Consider the following 20,965-nt stretch of genomic DNA (forward strand, 5'->3'; position numbering starts at 1 on the left):
CACCAAGACAACTGGCAGCCTCCCTCTCAGACAACTCCTACTTGAGCTGAAATCCCCGCAGATTCAGGGGACCGAGAGTCTCCTGTTTTTTCCCAAAGCTCTTTTTTTTTTTTTTTTTTTTTTTTTTTTGGCAGCATGGCTTTTCCTTTTAGTTTGCAAGGCTTCTGTTAGCAGCCGTTGAGAAGCATTTTGTGGCCCGGATGTTCTGCAGCCCCTTCTGGACTGAGCAGCCCAGTTGCAGGTGCGTTTATTTATGTGCGTGTGTATTTATTCCCCACTTTCTCCCCAGGATGGAAACTTGTCTCTGTATGGAAGAATTTCATGATGGAGGAAATCACATAGGTAAGCTAGGGGAAAGTGAGAGAAAGGAAACAAAAAACCCGACCCCCAAAAAGCAGCAAAATTATAGATTATATATTACAATACAACTTAAAAAATTACTTACAAAACATTATACAGGCCGCCGGCTCAGCACCAGGGGGCACACCTCTGCTTTTTAAGAAAACTAAAAAGCAAAGACTGGTGCCCCTTTAAACTTCTTTTTATCAGACAGCACCAAGGAAAAAATTTTTTACTTTTTTTTTATTATTATTTTTTCCTCCCCTCCCTCCTCCCCCAAGCACTGGGCTGGGTTAATCTCCATGCAGAAATTCACTTTTGGGGTTTTTTTTGGGAAATCCAAAATTACGCTGCAGGGACCAGTATTGATGGTTGTATCCACTCCTTTAAATAATATAATTAATTTAAAAAATAAAAAACACAGTAAAAACACAACGTCCTTCTTCCTCACTTCCTTCCACGGCTAGGGATAGGCTTTGTTGGAGGCTTTTTAAATACGCCCATTGTAAGAGGGGTGATTTGCAATGACTGGAGGTAGGACTAAGGACAGGGACTGGAACCCCTTTGAGCTACCGGGTGCAGCAGGGAAGAGAAGTAGCACCCTGATGGGACAGGGAAGCTTTTTTCAAATTAATTAGCCTTGATTAGCAGAGTAGCGAAGTCAAGTGGCCGCTCCACCTATATGAGTCAGGCTGGACCAGACTACGGAGCCCAGGTAGCTCGGTGCGTTGTCAGAGGTGGACAGCGACTGTTGCTGTGGGGTTGCGCACAAAGGAGGTAACGCTCCTGGGGACAGATGCGTCCCTGGGTCCTTTCCCTCCTGACCCCGAGAGACCAGCTTTGAAGCACGAGGGTTGCCGTGGTGCAAATCCACATGGGGAGAGAGGTACAAGAGCTCTCTTGGTGCTAATCCCAAACGCGTGCTAGTGGTGCTCGACCAGCCTACCAGCGTTGTCCCGGGCTTGCTCGCCACGTTAGGCTTTAAAACCCTTCAGCTCTCCAGACAGAGAGCAAACCCGAGTACTGTTCCCTCTACTTGGCAGGTGCGCTGCTCGAGGGGTTCCCCTTGGGGTGGTGGGGCACGGGGGAGGGGGGAGCATGGAAAATAAGCCCTGGGAATGCTGGGAAAGAGCACTGGGATTTGGAGGGAGATACTGGGAGGAAGGGAGCACTGCTGGGCGCCAAGGGAGGTAGCCAGTGGATCCGTTAAAAATTTTCCTCTCTGTCTCTCTACATATTAAAATATAGATTTATTCTAAGCGTTAAAGTCTCTTTGGCATCTCTCCAGACCCTGGCCCCCGTGGGGGCGGCAGCAGCGGCGTGTCGGTCTCGGTGCGTGTGGGCAGGGCTGGCACCTCGGCTCCTCACAGCAGCAGATGGGTGATGTGATGCGAGGGGGAGGTGGGTCCTGCTGCTTCGCCACTTGGAGGCGGTGGGGGGATGCGAGGAGGCAAGGTTTGCCCCACTGGAGGCCAGGGTGTGGCAGGGAGGGTGACGGTTTGGTCCTAGCCGAGGAAACAGACTGGGCCCACCTCAAACCCGAACCTCTGGCCGGGCTCGCCAAAGTCCATGGCGCGCACGTCCAACAGCGGGAGCTGCTCCAGGCGGGGCGTGCTCACTTCTAGCACCGTCTGGCTGGAGCCCTTTCGTGCCTGCAGGGGAGGGGAGGCAGGCGGATGGGTCAGGGGCTGGGGGGCACCAGGAGCACCAGCCTCGGACAGGCTCATGCAGACCAAACCCTTCTCTTTATCCAGCAGCCTTCACTGCTCCGGCATTACCCAGGCTCGACCCTGGAGTGTCTCTCTCCAGCCACCCTTTCTCCCTGGACCATGGCATTTCACTGGATCATCCCTCTCCGGGGCACCCTACTTACACTCATAGCACCCCCAAGGGAAAGGTCCTGCCTTCTCTCAGTTCTCCCATCCCTCCATCTTGGTGCCTTCTAGTGCCTCCTCTCTCCTCATTACCCATTTGTGCCTTCACTCATCCCTTTTTCTTCAGCTTTCTCTCCCCGTGACTCCTCCAGCCCCATGTATTCTTGCTTCCAGTTACGTCCCTCTTCCCACTGCCCACCCCTGCCTTGCTCCCCTGCCACGCTCACCGTGCAGCCATCCATCACAGCTTTGATGTAGGGGCTGGTGTCGTAGCTGAGCTCCTCCTCGTTGGCAGCCAAGAAGCGGAGGGCACGCTGGTGGTCCCCAGAGGTGGTGCTGTGCCAGGCCACTGAGCGGTGGCAGTGGTAGGTGAAGTTCTGGCGGGCAGAGATGCTGAGGAGCCGTAGGAAGGTCAGCTGCACCACGCCAAGGGGTTGGCTCTCCGAGTCCGTGTAGGAGAACTGCGGGAGCAGGAGACAAGTTAATGGGGGCTGACGGCCAGAGGCGTGTGAAAAGTGGGGCTGGAGGGGGTCTGCTGGGATCTAGACCCCCCTGGAGGAGGCAGCTGGGGAAGGGATGATGGTCAGAAGGGCTGACAGGTTCAAGGCCAGATGGGGGACATTTCTCTTTCTCCTTGGGAACAGAGGAAAAGAGGCATCCAGCCGCCCCCGAGACAGCACCAAGGTAAGCGGCTGGGGGCACACTGAGGGCGTTATAGGAGAGGGCAATAAGGTGTAAGTCGGAGTGCAGGCAGGGTGCCTGGGAAAGGCAGGGGGGTGTGCCAGGGGCTCATGCAGGAGGGCGCGTGGGAGTGACACGCGGGCAGGTGTTCTCAGACCACATCTGAGACCTGAGGGCATGCGGAATGCATCCCCGGGGCCTCACCCAGTGCCGCAGGGGCCTTAGCCCACCCCTGCGAGCCGGCAGCATCCTTACCCTGCTGCCCTCCTGGAACTGACTGAACCACCGCTGGGGCACCTCCTTCTCCCACGCCGACATCTTCACCTGGAAGAGGAGAGGCAGCCATGAGCGAGGCGGGGAGCACCCCAGGCCACCCTCTTCTCTTGGCCGATCCCCACCACCCTGCCTCCCGAGGCTGCGCTGGGACCCTGCACGCTGAGCTGCCCCCCGCTTTGCTCACCTCCTGTATGTCCTTGCTGGGAAAGACGCAGGTCTCCCCACCTGCTGTGAAGTTGCAGTAAACCTTGAAAGAGTCTCGGGCGCAGCCCTGGTTGGGGTCAATCCAGTACTCGCCTGCGCAGGGAGGAGAGGGATCAGCGCATGGGGCAGTGCTGCTGCGCTGACTGCCATCCTTCCCCCACCCAGCGCCGGTGCAGCTCACCATCAGGCAGGCCCGGGTGGCTGAGCTGCAGGTCCTGGCAGGTGCGGGCAGGGTTGTCCCGGGTGCCCATTGGGCGCCGCAGCCCTTCGATCTCCTGCTTCAGGGAGTTGAGGGAGCCGAAGATCTCCTCCATGCCATCAGCGTAGTCACGAGATGCCTGGTCGGCGGCTGCTCTCTCTCCGTCCTCACCCTCCTCTTCGTCCACCAGCTTGCTGGCGTCGATGGAGCGCTTGCTCTTCTTGGGCAGCTGGATCGGCAGGGGCTGGATCACCTCCCCGGGGGGGCCCTGTGGCAATCACAGCACTGTCAGCACCTGAGCACAGGGGGCTGCAAAGGCCCCACTCCCCAGGGCCCCAAACCGCCCAGTGCTCAGGCTTTGAGATAGGAGCCATCCCTCCATGTTCATTCCTGGGTGTCATTTTACCTACCGAGGGGCTGTTCCTACATCCCGCCCACCCCCCCGTGTCATCCCTTCCCTGGCACCAACACTTGAGCCACTCACCGGGTGTCCAGGGGGTCCTGGGGGTCCACGTTCACCTTTGGGTCCTGCTTGGCCCTAGAGGAAAGAGACACTCACAGACGTGAGCCTTGGGCAGGACTGAAGGTGGTGGCAGGATGGGGGCACCGGCTCGGCGCTTACCATGGCTCCCTTGGCACCTTTGGGACCAGCTGGGCCCTGCAAAGCAAGACCAGGTCTTGGCACGGTGGGGTGGGGGGACAGCAGCACCCCCACAAACACAGGGAGGGAAACTGGGACCCCAGGCGCAAGGAGGAGAGAGGGGGAGCGAGTGAGCAGTGAGGCTTGGAGAGGGAGGGGTGTGGACCGGCAGCACATGGGGGATACTCACGGGAAGTCCGGGGGGACCAGCGGGGCCAATGGGTCCAGTAGCACCAGGGATCCCCTGCATGACAGGAGGAGAGCCGAAATCGGTGTGAGGAAACCAGGACAGCCCCATTCCCACCTTCCCCAGCACCCTGCAGGGCTCCCCACTCCCAGAACCCTCCAAGTCGACCCCTGCTTCCCACTTTTATGGTCCCCACCTGCATGGATGGATCCCCCCCCAACCACAATCCCATCCTCATCCCCCCCAGGTCCCCCCATTCCCCAGGCCCCACACTCACAGTTTCTCCTTTCTGCCCCGTGGAGCCCTGGGGGCCGGGGAGACCTCTGTCTCCCTTCTCCCCCTGCTCCCCTGGGGGTCCGATCAGGCCGATGAGACCAGGGTGGCCCTGGGAAGACACAACTGGAGATCAGCATGGGGCCACGAAGGGGGACGTGGTGAGTGCCCGGCGGGGGACAGTACTCAGGGGACCTATAGGAACCAGCCCACCCAGTGCTGGCTGCACAGCGGGGTTTAGGGTCTTGGCCCCTAAGTGTGGGGCATGACCCACACCGGGGTGCCGTGGTCCCCGACTTGTGTTGAGCACAGCGGTGACCCAGAGCACGGGTCGCTCGCTGCACCTTGCTCACCTTCTCTCCTTTGGCACCGGTGTCACCTTTGAGGCCGGGGAGACCTGGGGGACCCTGCAGAGTTACACAGGCAGGCATGTGAGATGTGGGGAGCATAAAGTTGGGGACCTCCCCTCGGGGAGCTGTGGCAGGGGAGAAGGGGCCACACTCACCACTGGTCCTGGCGGCCCAGCCTGGCCTGTGGTCCCTGGTTTGCCTTGTTCTCCCTGCGCAGGCAACGTGACAAAATGAGTCCCACCAATCCAGAGTCGGTGCTGCCGGTGGCAGTGCCCACCCCGGGCAGCTCCCCATGAACCATGGGCACGGTGACATGTCCCAGTCCCCTCCCAGGGTGATGGTCAGACCCTCGCCCCTCCTCTGTCCTGTGCCAGCAGACCCTGCGGCGCTTTCAGCCTGGGCACAGGACCCTGGTGCCCTGTCTGGGGACGTTGGCACTTACCACCGAGCCAGGCAGACCTCTGAGACCGTCCGGGCCCTGCTTCCCAGCAAGGCCCTGGGGACCCACAGGACCCGTCTTCCCAGGAGCACCCACTGCGCCCGGTTCTCCCTGTGGGGACAGAGGAACCGGGTGAGGCCAATCCCGTATGCGGGCGCACGGAGTTCAGCAACACCTCTGGGATCTCCTCATGGGGCACCGCTGGCCCACAGCGTAGCGGAGGTCACCGAATCGCTCACCTTCGCGCCCTTCTCGCCCTGACGCCCCTCGGGGCCGGGGGAGCCGGCTGGGCCCTGCGGAGAGGAGAAAGAGGGCGGTGAGGGACAGGGATATCCAGGCGGGTGGCATGGGATGTGTCACAGCCAGAGCCGGGCTCACCCGGCACTTACCCTCTTCCCCAGGGGACCGGGAGGACCGTTCTCGCCTGTCGGACCCGGCGAGCCCTAAGGAGGGAGAAAAGAAGGGAGTCGAGCAAGCTGGCCTTGTCCCAGAGACGGGACGGAGAGGAAGGCAGGGAGGAGGATCCCGTGCCACGTGAGGAGCACCCAGAGGGATGGGAGGGTCCCAGAACCGGGGGGACCAGATCCGATGGCCACAGAAGGGAGGACAGGCTGTGCTCCCCACTCCCTGATGTTCCCGAAACAGGGGGGTCAATCCAGTCCGAAGCTTCAAGGGGGGATCTGGTCGAGACATCCCTGCCCAGAGCGACAGTGACGGGGGGACGTGCTGGAACAGGGCACTCACCGGCTCCCCGGGCTCGCCGTCCTCCCCGCGTTCGCCCTTGGCGCCATCCTGGCCCTGTCGGGAAGGGAAAACCTGGAGTCAGCACAAGGCCCCACACACCCCCCCTGAATCCCAACCTCATTCCCAGGGAAGCCCCCTCCAGTGGTGGGAGAAGCCTGGAGCGGGTGGGACATGACACTCACCCTGGGACCCATTTCACCTGGGGGTCCGGGATCACCTGGAAAGCCAACGGGACCCTGAAACAGAGAGAGCTGCTAGCCTGAGGGGACACCAAACCTCCCCCCGCCCAAGGGGTCCCAATGCCTTCCTGGAGCGAACCCACCCTGCTCCCTCCCCATGTCCCCCCACATTCTGGGGGACACACAGCACTCACGGGGTTGCCTTTGGGCCCGTCGTCGCCGGGGGGCCCTTTCCCTCCAGGTGGCCCGGCAGCACCAGCAGCTCCGGCTTCTCCCTTCTCCCCTCGCTCTCCTCGCGGGCCCTGCGGTGCAAGATGGGGTCAGCGGCCGGCAGGGGCAGCCAGGGGACGGGGACAGATGCAGGGGTGTCCCTGCTATCACTCACCTTGACTCCTGGCTCCCCTTGGATTCCCGGGGCCCCTGATTCACCAGGGTCCCCCTGAAATGGGAATAAAGAGAAGTCAAACCCCCCTCCCGTGCCACCCCATCCCCCCTCTGGGATCAAGCCCTCCAAATTGGTCTCGCGTCCCATAGACCCGCTGCGGCCCCACGGCATCGCCCCACCTCTACGCCCCGCTAGCATGGCTCCCGCCCCCCCTCGGGGAGCGAACCCCGATGTCCAGGGACGTACCTTCTCACCAGGAGGTCCCAGGTTTCCAACACCTCCAGGAGGTCCCTGGGGTCCCTGCGGGGGGGTGAGGGGAGAGCAGAGCCGGTCACCCCAGCACCCCACATGGGGAAGGACAGTGGGGCAACGGGGGGAAAGCGGGGTCACTTACATCAGCTCCAGAGGGTCCAGCTGGGCCACGGGGGCCTGGGGGGCCGGGTGGGCCCTGGGGGGGGGGGAGAAAGCACAGAGTGAGGATGCTCCTGGGGTACCCCCACCCAGAGCGACACGGGGCCGGGAGGGACCAAGGTCACTTACCATGGGGCCCACATCACCCGTTTCACCCTTCTCACCGGCCGGACCCGGCAAACCCTGGGGCGAGAGAGAGCGTTAACAAGGTGGGGGCACAGCGGGTGTTGGGGGGGCAGATGTGGGGCACTGGCTGGTGGGGGGCAAACGGCGACGAAAAGGTAAATGTGGGGGGGGCTGGGCACATCTGGATGCAACAGGCAGGAGATGCAGACAGCCCTGACACAGCTGGATGGGGGTGGGGGGCGGGCAGGGGGGCACAGTGGGATGGGGGCAGCAAGGGATGCTCCCCAGCTGGGCACCCAAACCCCCAGCCCCTCCCGGGCATGTATGTCCCCCCCCCCATTTTGGGGACAGGCAGGACAGGTGCAGTGGCACTGCCCCGGAGCAAGGGGGTGGCTGTGGGGTGCTGGGGTGGGGGTGGGGGGGCACCTGCTCACCTGGAGCCCGATGGGGCCAGGGGGGCCGTTGAAGCCCCGCGTCCCCTCGTCGCCCTTGGCTCCGAAGTGTCCCTGGGGACCTCTGGCACCCGGTTCCCCGTCAGCGCCCTGCAAGGCAGGAAGGAGGGTCAGCCGCCGCTCAGCCCCGGGGACCAGACCAGAGGACAGGGACATCTCCTCGCCAAGACCGTCCCCTCCTCGGTGTGGCCCCAGGGGTGGCACAGGATCCCCCCTCCCATGTCGCGTCCCCAACCGCGGCGTTGCCCTGCCTCCGGGATACTCACGGCGGCTCCGGGCTGCCCAACCGACCCGATGGGCCCAGGGGGACCAGGAGGACCCTGAGAGGGAGGGAAGGGGTCAGTGAGGCGGGGACAGCCCCGGGGGACAGCGGGGACGAGGTCTGGTGGGGCAGGGGAGCACCGGTCACACTCACATGCTCGCCCTTGTTGCCTTTGCTGCCCTTCTGTCCCGGCTCGCCCACCTCGCCCTGGGGGGGAGAAGGAGGGTGCTGAGCCCCAGCACATCGGGGCGCACGGGGACACTGGGGCAGGGTAGGACCTCACCTTGTCACCGTCCTCCCCAGGGCCGCCGGGGGGGCCGGCTGGGCCAGGCAAACCCACAGGACCCTGAACGCCGTCCCGGCCAGCGGGACCCATGGGGCCCTTCTCACCCTAGAGGGATGGGAAAAGGCAGGGGCGGGCGTGAGGGGTGCAGGCACCCACCCCCTTGCACCCCTCCCGGACCCACTGCTTCTCCCCATGGGATGCGAGCGGGATGTCCCTGAGTACTCACAGGAACTCCTTTCTCTCCGGCGGGGCCTGGTGGTCCCTGTGGTCCTGGTCGTCCCGGGGGGCCAACAGGACCACCTTGCCCCGGGCCACCTCTCTCCCCAGGGGAGCCCTGGGGGAAGATGGGTTGGGGGGGGGGCGTCAGCCCGAGGGGAGCCACGGGGCCACGGCGAATGCGGCACCAGGGCTCACGGCGGGGACGATGACGACACTTACTGCAGGTCCTGGGGGTCCCGCCGGTCCCTCGTTGCCCTTCAGCCCTGGGCCGCCCTGCGGGGGGGGGAGGGGGTGTCAGTGCGATGCTGTCAGGGGGTGGGGTGGGCTGGGGGGGTCCCAGCTGAGCCGAAGAAGAGATTTACTCACTGGGGTGCCAGGCAGACCCCGCTCACCGGGGAAACCCCGCAAGCCGGCGGGACCGTCCTTCCCAGGAGAGCCAGTGGGGCCGGGGTCTCCCTAGGGTGAGAGGGGGTGAGATGGGGGGGGCTCCACGCCCCGGTACCCCGTCCCACTCCCCAGGGACCGTCACCATGCCCACAGCACCTTCCCACCCTGACCCACCACCCTCCCGCCATCTCACCTTGGTGCCCTCCTTGCCGGATGGTCCTGGTAGCCCTTGTTCTCCCGGGGGGCCAGGAGGGCCCGGGTGGCCTCTCTCCCCCATGGGGCCCGACTCCCCAGCGGCTCCCTGGCACATGGTGGGAGCAAGAGTCAGTGCAGCCCCGGGGGAATTGGGGACCCCCCACCCACCCACACAAGGCTGAGCTCACCTGAGGTCCCACCACCCCGGGGGGCCCGGGGGGGCCAGTCTTGCCTTGGAAGCCCTGGAGGAGAGAGGAGATGGGGGGTGGGCTTGTGAATAAGCCAGGAGTAGCCTGGGAGTAGCAGCATGTCCCTGAGGAGGGACGGGGGGCGAGGAGGGGGCTGGGGGGTGTTGGGGACAAGTGGCAGGGACAGGAGAGCGGCTTGAGGGGCAACATGGGTGTCAGTGCGGAAGGGAGGGGGGACATAGACACACTTACGACTTCTCCTCGCTGCCCGGGGTGGCCGGGAAGCCCATCCTTGCCGGGGGGGCCCTGGGGGGAGAGGAGCAGGGGCTGAGCGGCACCGGGGGCACCTCACATGCCGAGGGGGGACACACCCCACTACTTACGGGGGGTCCTTTGGGTCCCGGGAAGCCGTTGGGTCCCTGCGGTCCTGGCAGGCCCTAGAGGGGAGAAGAGCAGGGTAGTTACGGCACACCGGGGACGGTGCTAATTAACAACAGAGCTCGTTAGCAGAGCTTCACCAAACCCCCCCCCCCGCCCAGCGCGAGGGTCGCACTGAGACGGAGCTGCGTGCACCGGTGACGGGGTGACCTGGGGGTCTGGGTGACGGCAGGCACGGGGAGGGTCACAGAGCCCGGCACAGGCATGGTGGGTGGCTGGTGGGGACGGCACCAGGGTGCTCGTGCAAGCTGGGACCCCCCCTCCCCCCAAAATCCAGGCTGGGACACCCACTTACCCGTTCACCTGGGGGGCCGTGGGGGCCATCGCTGCCAGACGTGCCCTGGGGAAGCGAGGAAGGGTTTGGGTGCCCAGCAGGTGACTGGCTCCGGCGCACGTCGGTGCCGGAGCTGCCACACGCGTGTGCGATTGCACACGCACAAAGGTTGGGGTGAGCCCACCCCAGCCCCCCCCCCCCAGACTGACCTTTGCCCCTGACTTCCCGGTGGCTCCTCGTGGTCCTCGCTGGCCCCTGGGACCCTGCGGGAGGAGGCGGAGGGGGGTGACGGGTGGTCCATCGGCCCCCCCACACCCAGGGACCCTTCCCCCCCCCAAGACTGGGGGGTGCTGGGCCCCCCATTCCCAGCCTGGCTGGGTGTAGGGCACCCCAGGAGAGGGGCGTGGGGAGGGGGGAGAGCACAGCCCCCCACAATTAACCCTGCCCCATACTCACCGTGGGGCCACGCTCGCCCCTGGGCCCCGATTTGCCGGACAGGCCCTATAAGAGAGAGTGCTTCAGAGACACATGGGGGGGGACAGGGCAAGGGACACCCCGCCCGGTGCCTGTGTCCCCCTTCTGCTTTGCAGCTGGTCCCCGAGGGGGGACACGAGCCGGGGGTCACTCACCCGCGCGCCCTTCTCGCCATTGCTGCCCGGGAATCCGGGGAAACCCTGCGATCCCTGGAGATGGAGAAGAGTTAGGATGAGCGGTGCTGAGGGGGGGGGCATGTGGGGCAGCCCCACGGCCGCCACGCTCGCCGCCACGCTCACCGCCACGCTCACCTTGGGACCCTGACGTCCCGGGTAGCCGGGCAGGCCTGGCACTCCCAGCTTCCCCTGTGGGAGAGACGTGATGGGGGCACGTCACGAGGTGCCCGCGGGGGTCTTCGCTGGCCCCGCTGCAGCGGCACGCTGCCCCCCCGCCATGTCCCCATCCCCTCGCCGTGTCCCCTCACCTTCTCTCCGACCAGTCCAATGGGACCGGGGTCACCGGTGGGTCCCGTCCGCCCCTTGGGACCTTCGGGTCCGTCCTCACCCCGGGAGCCCGGCACGCCGACTTCACCCTGCGGGAGATGCCGGGGGGGGGGACACATCAGGGTGGTCCAGGCGGGGCAGCAGCCCTGGGGGGACGTCAGGGAGCCCCCCCTGCACCTACCCGGTCTCCTTTCACGCCCATGTCCCCCTTGAAGCCGGGGAAGCCTTCCTCGCCCTGCGGGAGAGGATGAGGATGGAGATGCTGGCATCAACGGGCAGGGGACGACGACGCAGCCCGGCTGCTGGCCGGGGACCACCACACCGCCAGCAGGGTGGGGGGCACGGGGACAGACACCCACCTTCTCTCCCTTGTGTCCTTTCAGCCCCCGGATACCGTCCACTCCCTAGGGAGAGAGGCGCAGGGTGACCCACGGCATGAGGAGGCATCACAGCTCCCGATTTCTCCCGTTTTCGCACCAAAAAGCGGTGTCGGTCGATACCCGCTTCCCCCCCAACCCAAAAAAAAAAAATCAGTCGCTGACCTTCACACCGCGTGGGCCTGGGTAGCCGATGGGTCCCTGGGGACCCGAGGGGCCCTGCGGAGGGAGAGGAAGGTTTGCGCCGTGCGCCAGGGGACATTCAGGGGGCCCACTACGGGACCCCCCCACAGATGGGGGGCCGGGGCTGCCCGTTGCCCCCCCAGGGGGGCAGAGCCCAGGGAGCGGGATGCGTCCGGCCGTGTGGTGCTTTACCTGGTTGCCCTTGGTGCCGGGGGGTCCCTCCTTCCCGGGGTGACCCTGGGGACAGAAGAGGGGACGACGGGGACAAGGAGAGACCTTGAGTTGGGACACACAGACACGCAGCCCCATCCGCATCCCCCCCCCCCAAGACCGCGTCTCCCCCCCCGCCCCAGACCCACAACCAGCCCCCTTGGTGGTTCCGTCCCAGCCTGGGGGAACATGGGGACAGCGAGGGACCTGGGGACAGTGGGGTCAGACAGGGCTGGCACGTGGCCGGAGCATCTTTCGGATGCTGGATGCATCCCTGCCCCAGGGCAGGGGACTCGGAGCGGGGTGATGCTGCCCGGGGGTGATGGGGGGGGTACTCACAGGGGGTCCGTCGGAGCCAGGCATGCCGGGCAAGCCGGGTTTCCCTTGGGGACCCTGCAGAGAGAGGAGCCGGGGTGAGCGCTGGCAGCAAGCAGCCTCATGTGTCGTGTCCCCCCCCCCATTTCCCCGTGCACCCCCCCGGATTCGTGACCCGGCACCCACCTTCTCTCCAGGAGGTCCCATGGCACCTTGAGGTCCCGGGAGACCCTAAAACACAGAGATGGGGAAGGGGGGGGAGTTACCTCCCTCTGCCCCCCCCTTGCTCCAGGGGGAGGGAGGCCGGGGGGGGGGGTCCAGCTCCCAGCCAAAATGGGGGTGCTCACCTGTGTTCCTGGGGTCCCCTGTTGACCGGGGGGTCCAGGCTCCCCTTGCGGCCCCTGTGACGGTCAGAGAGGGCGGGTCAGTGCTCGAGGACCCCACTGGGGACACGGCGGTGTCTCCAGCGTGGCATCACGTGTCCCTAGTGGGGGTGTCATGGGGAGGGGGGGGACACCCCATGGAGAGACAGTGCTGGGGGACGCTGCTGCGGGGAAGCTCGCAGCGCTCAGGTGGGACGGACTGGCCGCCCCCCACTCACCAGGTTCCCCTTGGGACCGATGGGACCGTCCATGCCACGCACGCCCTGCGGAGGAGACGGGTGCTGAGTTGGGGGGGGGACACGCAGCGGGTTTGGTAGTAGACGGGGATGGGGGTCTTGTCACGGCACTTACCGGGGGACCGGGGATTCCCGGGGGGCCTTTGGGGCCGAGCAGACCTCTGGGTCCCTGCGAGGGCAGATGGGGTGTTAAGGGGGCACCCGGGGTGGGGTCTTTGCTCCCAAAGGTGGTGGGAATGTGATGTGTCCCCCCCCGGGATCACGGTGCCATCCCCGCCAGGCCACGGCAGGGGCCAGCGGGGCCGTGGCACCGCTTCGTCACCCCCCTCGACCTGCGCGAGACCCCCGCCACGGGCGTAAGACCCCGTACCGCTTCTCCGGGGAGTCCTCGGGGTCCCACCTCTCCGTCATCACCCTGTGGAGGGACAAGGGGGGGGATCGGTGAGCAGGGATGGGGGCGATCCAGGCTGTCCCACCCCGGTGTCCCCACGCCTGGCTCATCCGGAGCCACTCACCCTCTCGCCATCCTCGCCGGGGGGTCCCGGCATGCCCTGCGAACCGGTTTCACCCTACGGGGCAAAAACCCGGGTCAGCCGTCGGGTACGGCCACGCCGGGCTGGTGCCAGGGGTGCGAAGGGGGGGGGTGGGCGCAGTGGGGGCGCGGGGGCAGCAGGTAAAGGGGATGTTGAGCGACAGCGGGGCGGCGTGAATGCGCTCAGTGTGCGCAGGCAGCTGGCCGTGAATGGGGGCTCTGTGCCGGCCGGAGGGGTGGGAAGGCGGCTGGCGGCGTTGGCGGTGACGGCGGGTGCCGGTGTTTGCTCAGGCCGCGGTTTACGGGTGCAGCCGGCGGCGGGGTCCCGGGGAAGAAGGAGGGGGGGGGGGTTGCGGGTACCCCCAAGGCAGGCACGCCCAGGGGTGGAGGCAGGGTGAAGGCAGCGGGGTGTGCAGGCAGGAGCCGGGGGGGGTCCAGGGGTGCCGTCCCCCCGGCCGCGGTGACTCACCCGCTGGCCTTTGTCACCCGGCAGCCCCGGCAGCCCGTCGAAGCCGCGGTCACCCTGGGTGGGGGGGATGACACAGAGATGTCACCGAGGTGCCACCGAGGACACCCCTCGGAGCGGGGGGACCTCCAGGATGCTCCCCGGGATCAGCCGGGATCCGCGATCAGCTGGGATCTGGGATCAGCTGGGATCGGCCCCACAGAGGGACCCCGGCGCGGCAGGGGGTCCGGCGCTGCCCCCCACCCCAAGGAATCGGCTTCTTCGATCCAGCATCCGCACACCGATCCCGGCTCTGATCCCACGGGTTCCCCGCATCCCAGTCCGCCGTGGGGCCGCCAGCTGCCGGCCCAGTGTGGGGGTCCCCAGCAGAGCTCTCCTGGGACACGGGTGGGCACCCAAGGGTGCTCCGGGTCCCGGTGACCAAGTGGGGGGATCCGAGGGGACCCCAATGCTCACTCGGGAGCATCCCAGCCGTTACCTTAACGCCGGGATCGCCAGGCATCCCCCGTGCGCCGTCAGCCCCCGGTCGGCCCTGCCGGACACAGAGGGGGTGAGAGGGGGTGCGGACCCCCCCCCCATCCCCTCCCATCCCGGCCCCCCCAAACTCACCCTCCGGCCAGGCTTTCCCGGGGGTCCGGTCAGGCCCTGAGGACCTCGGGGACCCTGGAGAGAGGGAGGGCAGAGCATTAACGAGGTCCCAGATAACGAGGTGCACGAGGCGGCGGGGGTGGGGGGTCATCGGGGTCCGCTCCCCCCCCACCCCCTCGTTCTTGGGGCTCACCTGGGGGCCGAAGTCTCCCGACTCCCCCTTCATGCCGGTGCTGCCAGGCTGGCCCTGCGAGCAAGAGGGGGGGGGGAAATCATGGGGGTTCCCCCACAGACACCCCAAACCCCCCACCCCACAACCCTCATCCCTCCCCAACCCCACGCCATGGTACCACCACCCCCACACACACTCCCCCCGCCCCGAACCCCAAACCCCACCGAGATGCCGATACACACCATGGGTCCGGGGCGGCCGGTGTACCCCATGGGTCCGGGGGGGCCCCGCAGGGCCAGCTGGGGGGGGGAGAAGCAGAGAGGGGGTTACTCCTCACCGGGGGATACGGGGGCAGAACCAGGGGCACCGGGTGCAGGATGCGACCCCCCGGGCACCCCTGGGTCCAGCACCCATGGGGTGCGAGCAGCTTTGGGAATGGCATCAGAGGGTCCTGGGGGGTTCCCCATGACACACAACCCCCACCCCCAAAATGCTGACACACCCCCCCCCCAGACTCACCCGGGCTTGCTGCAGGATGGCCTGAGCCTGCGCCTCCTGTGCCGCTACCGCCGGACCCTTGTCACCGCCACCGCTCCCGAAGCGGAACTGGGACAGGCGAACAGTGGGGATGGGGTGGGGATGGGGTGGGGATGGGTGCCCCCCCAAAAAAATGGGGGGGACACACCTTTTGGGGGGAAGCCACCCCATCACACCTCGCCCAGCTCCTCCACCCCACTCACCGGCAGCATCATGGAGGTGCCGGGGGGTCCGGGGGTCCCGTCGGAGCCGGGGAGGCCGGCACGGCCGGGGGGCCCTGTTGGGGACAGGCGTGGGGGGTCAATGACACAAGGAGGGGGGTCAACGCCATGATGGAGGGTTTTGGAGGGCCCCCCAAGCCCATACTCACCCTCTCGCCGGGTTCTCCCGGGGCTCCCGGGGGTCCCTGCGTCCCCGGTGGTCCCGACATGCCCTGGGGGGGGGGGGGAGCAGAGACATGGGGTGATGGTGGCACCGGGTGGGGGGGTGACAACGGGGTGCTACCCCCCCATACCATCACCCAAGGCGGGGGGCTCTTACCGCAGGTCCCTCGGGACCGGGGGGACCCTCCACCAACATGCCCTGCGGGAGGAGAAGGGGGGTGTTAGGGGGTCAGCGTCGGGCCCTGGGGTGCTGTCACCAGCCGGGGGGATGACGGTGACACACCGGTGGCCCTGCAAATTGGGGACACGCACACATACACACGTACCGGTTCGAGGACGGCGGGCTCGCCCTTCTCGCCCTTGTAGCCCCTGACGCCGCGCACAGCCTGGGGGTGGCAGACATGTAACCCCCCCCAAGAGGGACCCGTCAGTGCAGGGCACCCCGGGGACCCCGTGTGTCCCCCCCCCAGTCCCACAGCCAACCCCACCGTGGGGGTCTCTGCCCCGGACATCCCCGTTAACGCAGCCTTAATCAGGGCTGAGTTTAAGGGGTGGGGTTAAACCCCCCCAAAATACACCCCCCTCACCCCCCCAAAAGGGAGGGTCAGGATTTAGGAACTGGGGGGGGGGGGATGGACCCCCAGTTCAAATCCCAGCCCCCCCCCCCCGAGATGGCGGCGTGGGGGGGGTGGGAATTACCTCGTCCCGCAGCGGTAATTAACGCCAGCGCCGCCATTAATTGAGGGGATCAGACGGGGCGAAGCACACAGGGAAGGGGGGGGCGGGGGGCGTGATGATGTCACGCACGGCCCAAGTGACATCACACCCTAGGCAAGGGTGAGGTCATGCTGCGGGGACACGGCAAATGAGGGGACACACACACACACGCGCACCCGGGGCCGTGCAGGGGCCGACAGCGGGGATGGGGCGAGACAGACGGACGTGGAGACAGGACGGACGGACGGACGTGGAGACGAGCCGGGACGGACACTCAAGACCCCCTCCCCCCCCAACTTACGCCCAGCTCCTCGGGGTGGTCCGTATAGACGTACTCATACGCCCGGCTGGGACCCCCATCCTCCTCCTCCTCCTCCTCCTGCCGCCCCGACGGCGGGGTGATGGGCACCCCGAGGAGAGACGGCGTTAACGGGCAGAACTGGGGGCAGCGGGGAACCCCCCGTCTCGCCCACCCAGTTCCCCATTGCACCCCCCCACCCTGTCCGGTGGCAGGGAGGGGACCCCGGGGTCCGGGGAGGGTGGGTGTCCCCCCCCGGGTGTTACCTGCGCCGGGCCCGTCTCCTCCCAGGAGGCACCGTCGGGGTCCTGGGGGGGGCCCGGGGCGTAATCCGGGTACGCGGTGGCCCCCCAGGGCTCCTCCGTGGGGGGCAGCCCCCCGTCCTGGGTGGGAGCGGTGGGGAGAGGTCATGGGAGAGCGGGCAAGACGGACGGACAGACGGACAAGCAAAGCGGTGGATGATGGAGACACACAGCCGGGGGGGGGCGAGGGGGTTAGTAGGTGGCTCCCCAAAAACGCACCCGGATATCGTTTTGGGGGACAAAGCGATGGCGGGAGGGGACGGACACCAGGGGGTGTGAAATTTGGGGAGGCGAGAGAAATAAAGGTGGGAGACGACTCGCTGGAAAGGGACCCCCCCCATCTTTCCAGCGCTCCCCCCGCTTTATTTGCATCGCCGGGACGTCACCGAAGGGCCCCGTGGTGGGACGGATGGACGGACGGACGGACGGACGGACTCAGGATCCCGGCTCGGGATCGTTCTCTACCTGCTGGTAGCTGTTGCCTCGGCTCCTGGCCCCGTTCCTGGGGGGGGGGCTCAGCCCCATCTTGTTTTCAGGGGGACCCCCATTCCCGGGATGGTTCCCGGGGGGTTTCCCCTTGCCGGGGGATTTCCCGTAGGCGGGTGCCGTGTTCATCATCCGTTGTTTTTTCGGGGTGCCGGCCCTGGGGGGGCCCTTGGGGTTGGGGCCGGGGGGTTCTAGCTCCCAGCACGGCGAGGAAGAGGACGGCGGCGGCGATGAAGAGGCGGCAGCAGCGACACACACGCACGCACACACACACAAACCCGCCCGGGGGTGGGGGGTGGGGGGGGAGGAGACAAAACACAAAGCGCCCAGCGTGAGGTCCCCGGGGACGGCACGAGTGCGGAGGGGGGGACCTGGGGTCCCCCCCCCCCGGGTGCATCCACCCCCCTCATTCCCCGTGGCCTTCCATGCTCCTGCTTGGTAGGGGGGGGGGGGGCCCTGCGACACAACTGGGACAGACAGACGGATGGACAGACAGACGGACAGACAGGACCCTGCCCGCCGTTACCTTTTCGGGGACCCCCCCCAGGGTGGGGGGCCCGTCCTCGCTATTAGTGTAGTAGTAGGGGTACTCGTAGTACTCCGCAGCCTCCTCGGAGTACTGGGGGGAGGACGGGGGACACGACGATGGGGGGGGCGAGAAGAAGGAAACGTCACCGAAACACAGCCACTGGGGGGGGGGACACCGGGGACACGTGTCCCCCCGACCCCATCCCCTTTGCGGGGGTAAACCCACCCTGGAGCAACCCCCCAACACCAGGGAGAAGGGTCCCCACCACCATTGGTGCCCACCACCCCCCCCAATCCCACGCCCCCCCCCCCCCCCCTTGCTGCTGCCGGGGGGGTTCCTGGGCCTGGGGGCTGCCGTCCGCCGCGGCGGCACAGCCGGGACCGTAGTGCTCGCAGTAGTCGAACGCCGCTTGCGGGTCAGCGACGATGAGCAGCTGCTGGATGTCACCCTGTGGGTGACACATGGCGGGGGGGGGGGGGGGGTGAGATGGGTGACACCCCCCCTACCCCAACCCAAGACCCCAACCCGCTGCCACTCACGCACCTGGAAAACCTCTTCGTCGAGGATGCGGGTGCCGAACACGGTGATGCCGCGGGTGTCGAGGAGGGGCCGGGTGCTGCGGGGAAGGGGTCGCGTCTCCCGCTGCCGACAATCCACCAGCAGCGTCACCGACCGCCGGCTGACGCTCAGGGCCACCCGGTGCCACCTGCGGGGAGACGGGGAGGTGGGTACGGGACCGTCGGCATCGGAGGATGCCGGCTGGCGGGTACCCACTTGCCGTCAGCCAAATCGATGCCCCGGAAAAGGGGATAATCCTCGGGGGCCGGGCGACCGTGTTGGTCCTCGTAGAGGAAGACGGGCGAGCGGCCGAGCTCCACGCCCAGCTGCTGGATGCCGTCCTGGTTGTAGATGGAGAGGAGGAACGCCTGGACGCCGGGTTTGGCTTTCACCAAGGCCATGATGGAGAAATCCTCCGGGAATTTACCTGGGGAGGTGAGCGAGAGGTGGTTGAGCACAGCGGGGGGTCGGTCCGTGGGTCCCCCCCATCACCGGTTCCGCCCGCTTACCGGCAAAGAGCTGCCGGGTGGGTGCGCTGAGCTGCGCCTGCCGCGTTATCCGGTAAGCGACGTCGGAGCCGGCGCCGCGTTGGGAGCAGAAACCCGGCACCTTCTTGACGCCCTCGGGCAGGGAGTGGAGCTGGAGGATCTTCAGCACGTCCACGGGCTCTCCTGGGGACGGGAGGGGACGCGTTAGGGTGCGGGGTCCCCTTGGTGGACCCACCGCTGCCCGCCACGCTGCCGGCACCACCGTCGGCACTGGGAGTGGTGCTGCAGGTGCTGTTGGGTGCCGTGGGGCACTGCAAGGTGCCGTAGGGTGTCATAGGGTGCCATGGGGTGCCACAGGGTGCTGTGGGATGCCCTGGGCACTGCAGGGTGCCATAGGATACCATGGGGTGCCCCAGGTACTGCAGGGTGCCATAGGGTGCTATAGGATGCCATGGGGCGCCCCAGGTACTGCAGGGTGCCATAGGGTACCATGAGATGCTATGGGGTGCCGTGGGGTGCCCCAGCCATTCCTGGGTGCCATGGGGTGCCATAGGGTGCTGTGGGGCACCGTGAGCTGCCCCAGGCACTGCAGGGTGCCGTGGGGGGCCTCAGGTACTGCAGGGTGCCATGGGGTGCCATGGGGTGCCATGGGGCACCATGGGCTGCCCTGAGCACTACTGGGTGCCGTGGGGTGCCATGGGCTGCCCCAGGCACTGCAGGGTGCCGTGGGGTGCTGTGGGGTGCCATGGGGCACCATGGGCTGCCCCAGGCACTGCCAGGTGCCGTGGGGCACCGTAGCCGTGCCCGTCCCGCCCCATCCCGCCACTATCCGAATTCCGATCTCCCTCCCGGGACGCCCATGAAGGGCGGCTTTGTTCGGCTGCCGGCGGCACCGGGACGGCGGCCGGGGCGGGGGCTCTCACCGGCACCAGTGTCCCCCCTCACGGCCATTGCCGCACCCCCAAACCGTCCCCCCTGTCCCCCCATCCCCACCCTGGCCCAGCCGGCCCAACTTCCCCATCGCAGCCCCAGCATCTGCAGAACCCATCAGGGGCAGCAGCCAAGCACCGGGGCCGGGGGGAGGACGGACGGACAGACGGACACGGTGCCGCCACACCGGTGCAGCCCGGTGAAGCCGACCAGGACAACCCCGGCGAGCCCCGACGCTTCCCCCCCACACCCCAAAACCCTCATCCCCAACGGGGTGCGTGGCGATGGGGACCACGCCACGTGCGTCCGTCCGTCTGTCCGCCTCCCATCCCCCTCCGCCTCCCCCATAGCCAGCCTCGGCCTGCGTTTCTCATCAGCCCCATCACCGTGGCACGGGGCTCGTCCCCCCCGCCGCCCTCGGCGCCTGGCCGGGATGGTTGGGCCATACCGGGGGCACTGCGGTGGGGAAGCTCACGGCACCACGTTACCCCTCCAAAATCCACCCGGCGCCCCCCGTTCTCCGGCCTGGCCTCGAGGGATGCTCGGGGCGGGAAGGGGGGAGCCGCCAACGCCGGGTCCCCTCCTCTTCCTCGCCGCCCGCAGCGCTGGCCCCCTCCCAGCCCGGCCGGCACAGAGGCACCTTTCTTCTGCCGGTGACGCCGGGTGAGAGGAAAAGCCATTACGGGCGCATAGCTCAACTCCCGGGGGGCCGGGGGGGGGGCGGAGCGGGGCCCCCCCTTCTCCCCTCCCGCGTACCCCCATGTCCTCCGTACGGTGGCATCGAGGCCATCGTCCCCAGCTACCTGCCATGGCCCCCCCCCCCCTCGGGAGGGGACCCAGGTTGGGGGGCTGCTCGTTCTCCCCAAAGATGGGGTCCCGGCACCGTGGGGTTGGGTGTTGCCACCTCCTGGGGGGGGGGGGTGTCTTGGACTCCTGGGTCCTCTCCTGAGACCCCCAAGTCCTCCTCAAATTTTGGGGTCCTCTCCTGAGACCTCCAAGTGCTCCCCGAACTCCTGGGTCATCCCTGGAGACCCCCCATGTCCTCCCCCAAATTCCTGGGTCCTCCTCAGAGACCCCTGGGTGCTCCTGAGCTCCTGGGTCCTCCCCAGAGACCCCTGGGTGCTCTTGGGTCCTCCCCGGAGACCCCCAGCTCCTCCCTGGACACCTGGGTCCTCCCCGAGACCCCCGAGACTCCTGGGTCCTCCCTGGAGACCCTTGGGTGCTCCCCAGAGATCCCTGGGTGCTCCCCGACTCCTGGGTCCTCCCCCGAGACCCTTGGGTGCTCCCCAA

At 66.8% G+C, this 20,965-nt stretch overlaps 2 protein-coding genes across 2 annotated transcripts; both read right to left on the bottom strand.

Moving 5' to 3' along the window:
* Nucleotides 1-785: 785 nt before the first annotated feature.
* COL11A2 (collagen type XI alpha 2 chain) lies at nt 786-15,879 on the bottom strand. Its single transcript, XM_072847834.1, has 60 exons — nt 15,856-15,879; nt 15,694-15,753; nt 15,525-15,566; nt 15,345-15,417; nt 15,188-15,261; nt 14,967-15,053; nt 14,690-14,746; nt 14,469-14,522; nt 14,297-14,350; nt 14,166-14,219; nt 13,691-13,744; nt 13,205-13,258; nt 13,060-13,104; nt 12,805-12,858; nt 12,672-12,716; nt 12,418-12,471; nt 12,257-12,301; nt 12,095-12,148; nt 11,738-11,782; nt 11,528-11,581; nt 11,345-11,389; nt 11,167-11,220; nt 10,967-11,074; nt 10,794-10,847; nt 10,638-10,691; nt 10,465-10,509; nt 10,218-10,271; nt 10,030-10,074; nt 9,680-9,733; nt 9,549-9,602; nt 9,297-9,350; nt 9,107-9,214; nt 8,893-8,982; nt 8,746-8,799; nt 8,534-8,641; nt 8,305-8,412; nt 8,175-8,228; nt 8,026-8,079; nt 7,742-7,849; nt 7,311-7,364; nt 7,165-7,218; nt 7,017-7,070; nt 6,771-6,824; nt 6,580-6,687; nt 6,389-6,442; nt 6,207-6,260; nt 5,852-5,905; nt 5,702-5,755; nt 5,466-5,573; nt 5,179-5,232; nt 5,027-5,080; nt 4,678-4,785; nt 4,404-4,457; nt 4,196-4,231; nt 4,058-4,111; nt 3,556-3,841; nt 3,355-3,467; nt 3,150-3,218; nt 2,441-2,674; nt 786-1,991 (listed from the first exon to the last, which is right to left on the bottom strand). The coding sequence occupies exons 1-60, from the start codon at nt 15,877-15,879 to the stop codon at nt 1,845-1,847; spliced, it is 4,245 nt and encodes a 1,414-aa protein (XP_072703935.1). The 3' UTR covers nt 786-1,844.
* Nucleotides 15,880-16,194: 315 nt separating this feature from the next.
* LOC140644773 (collagen alpha-1(XI) chain-like) lies at nt 16,195-19,080 on the bottom strand. The gene is made up of 9 exons (XM_072847835.1): nt 18,981-19,080; nt 18,767-18,928; nt 18,474-18,684; nt 18,243-18,405; nt 17,965-18,147; nt 17,697-17,789; nt 16,649-16,765; nt 16,386-16,523; nt 16,195-16,215 (listed from the first exon to the last, which is right to left on the bottom strand). Exons 1-9 carry the CDS (start codon nt 19,078-19,080, stop codon nt 16,195-16,197), a joined length of 1,188 nt encoding a protein of 395 aa, XP_072703936.1.
* Nucleotides 19,081-20,965: the final 1,885 nt, after the last annotated feature.

The sequence above is a fragment of the Ciconia boyciana genome, chromosome 29 (genome assembly GCF_034638445.1).
Source record: "Ciconia boyciana chromosome 29, ASM3463844v1, whole genome shotgun sequence".
Taxonomy (NCBI): domain Eukaryota; kingdom Metazoa; phylum Chordata; class Aves; order Ciconiiformes; family Ciconiidae; genus Ciconia; species Ciconia boyciana.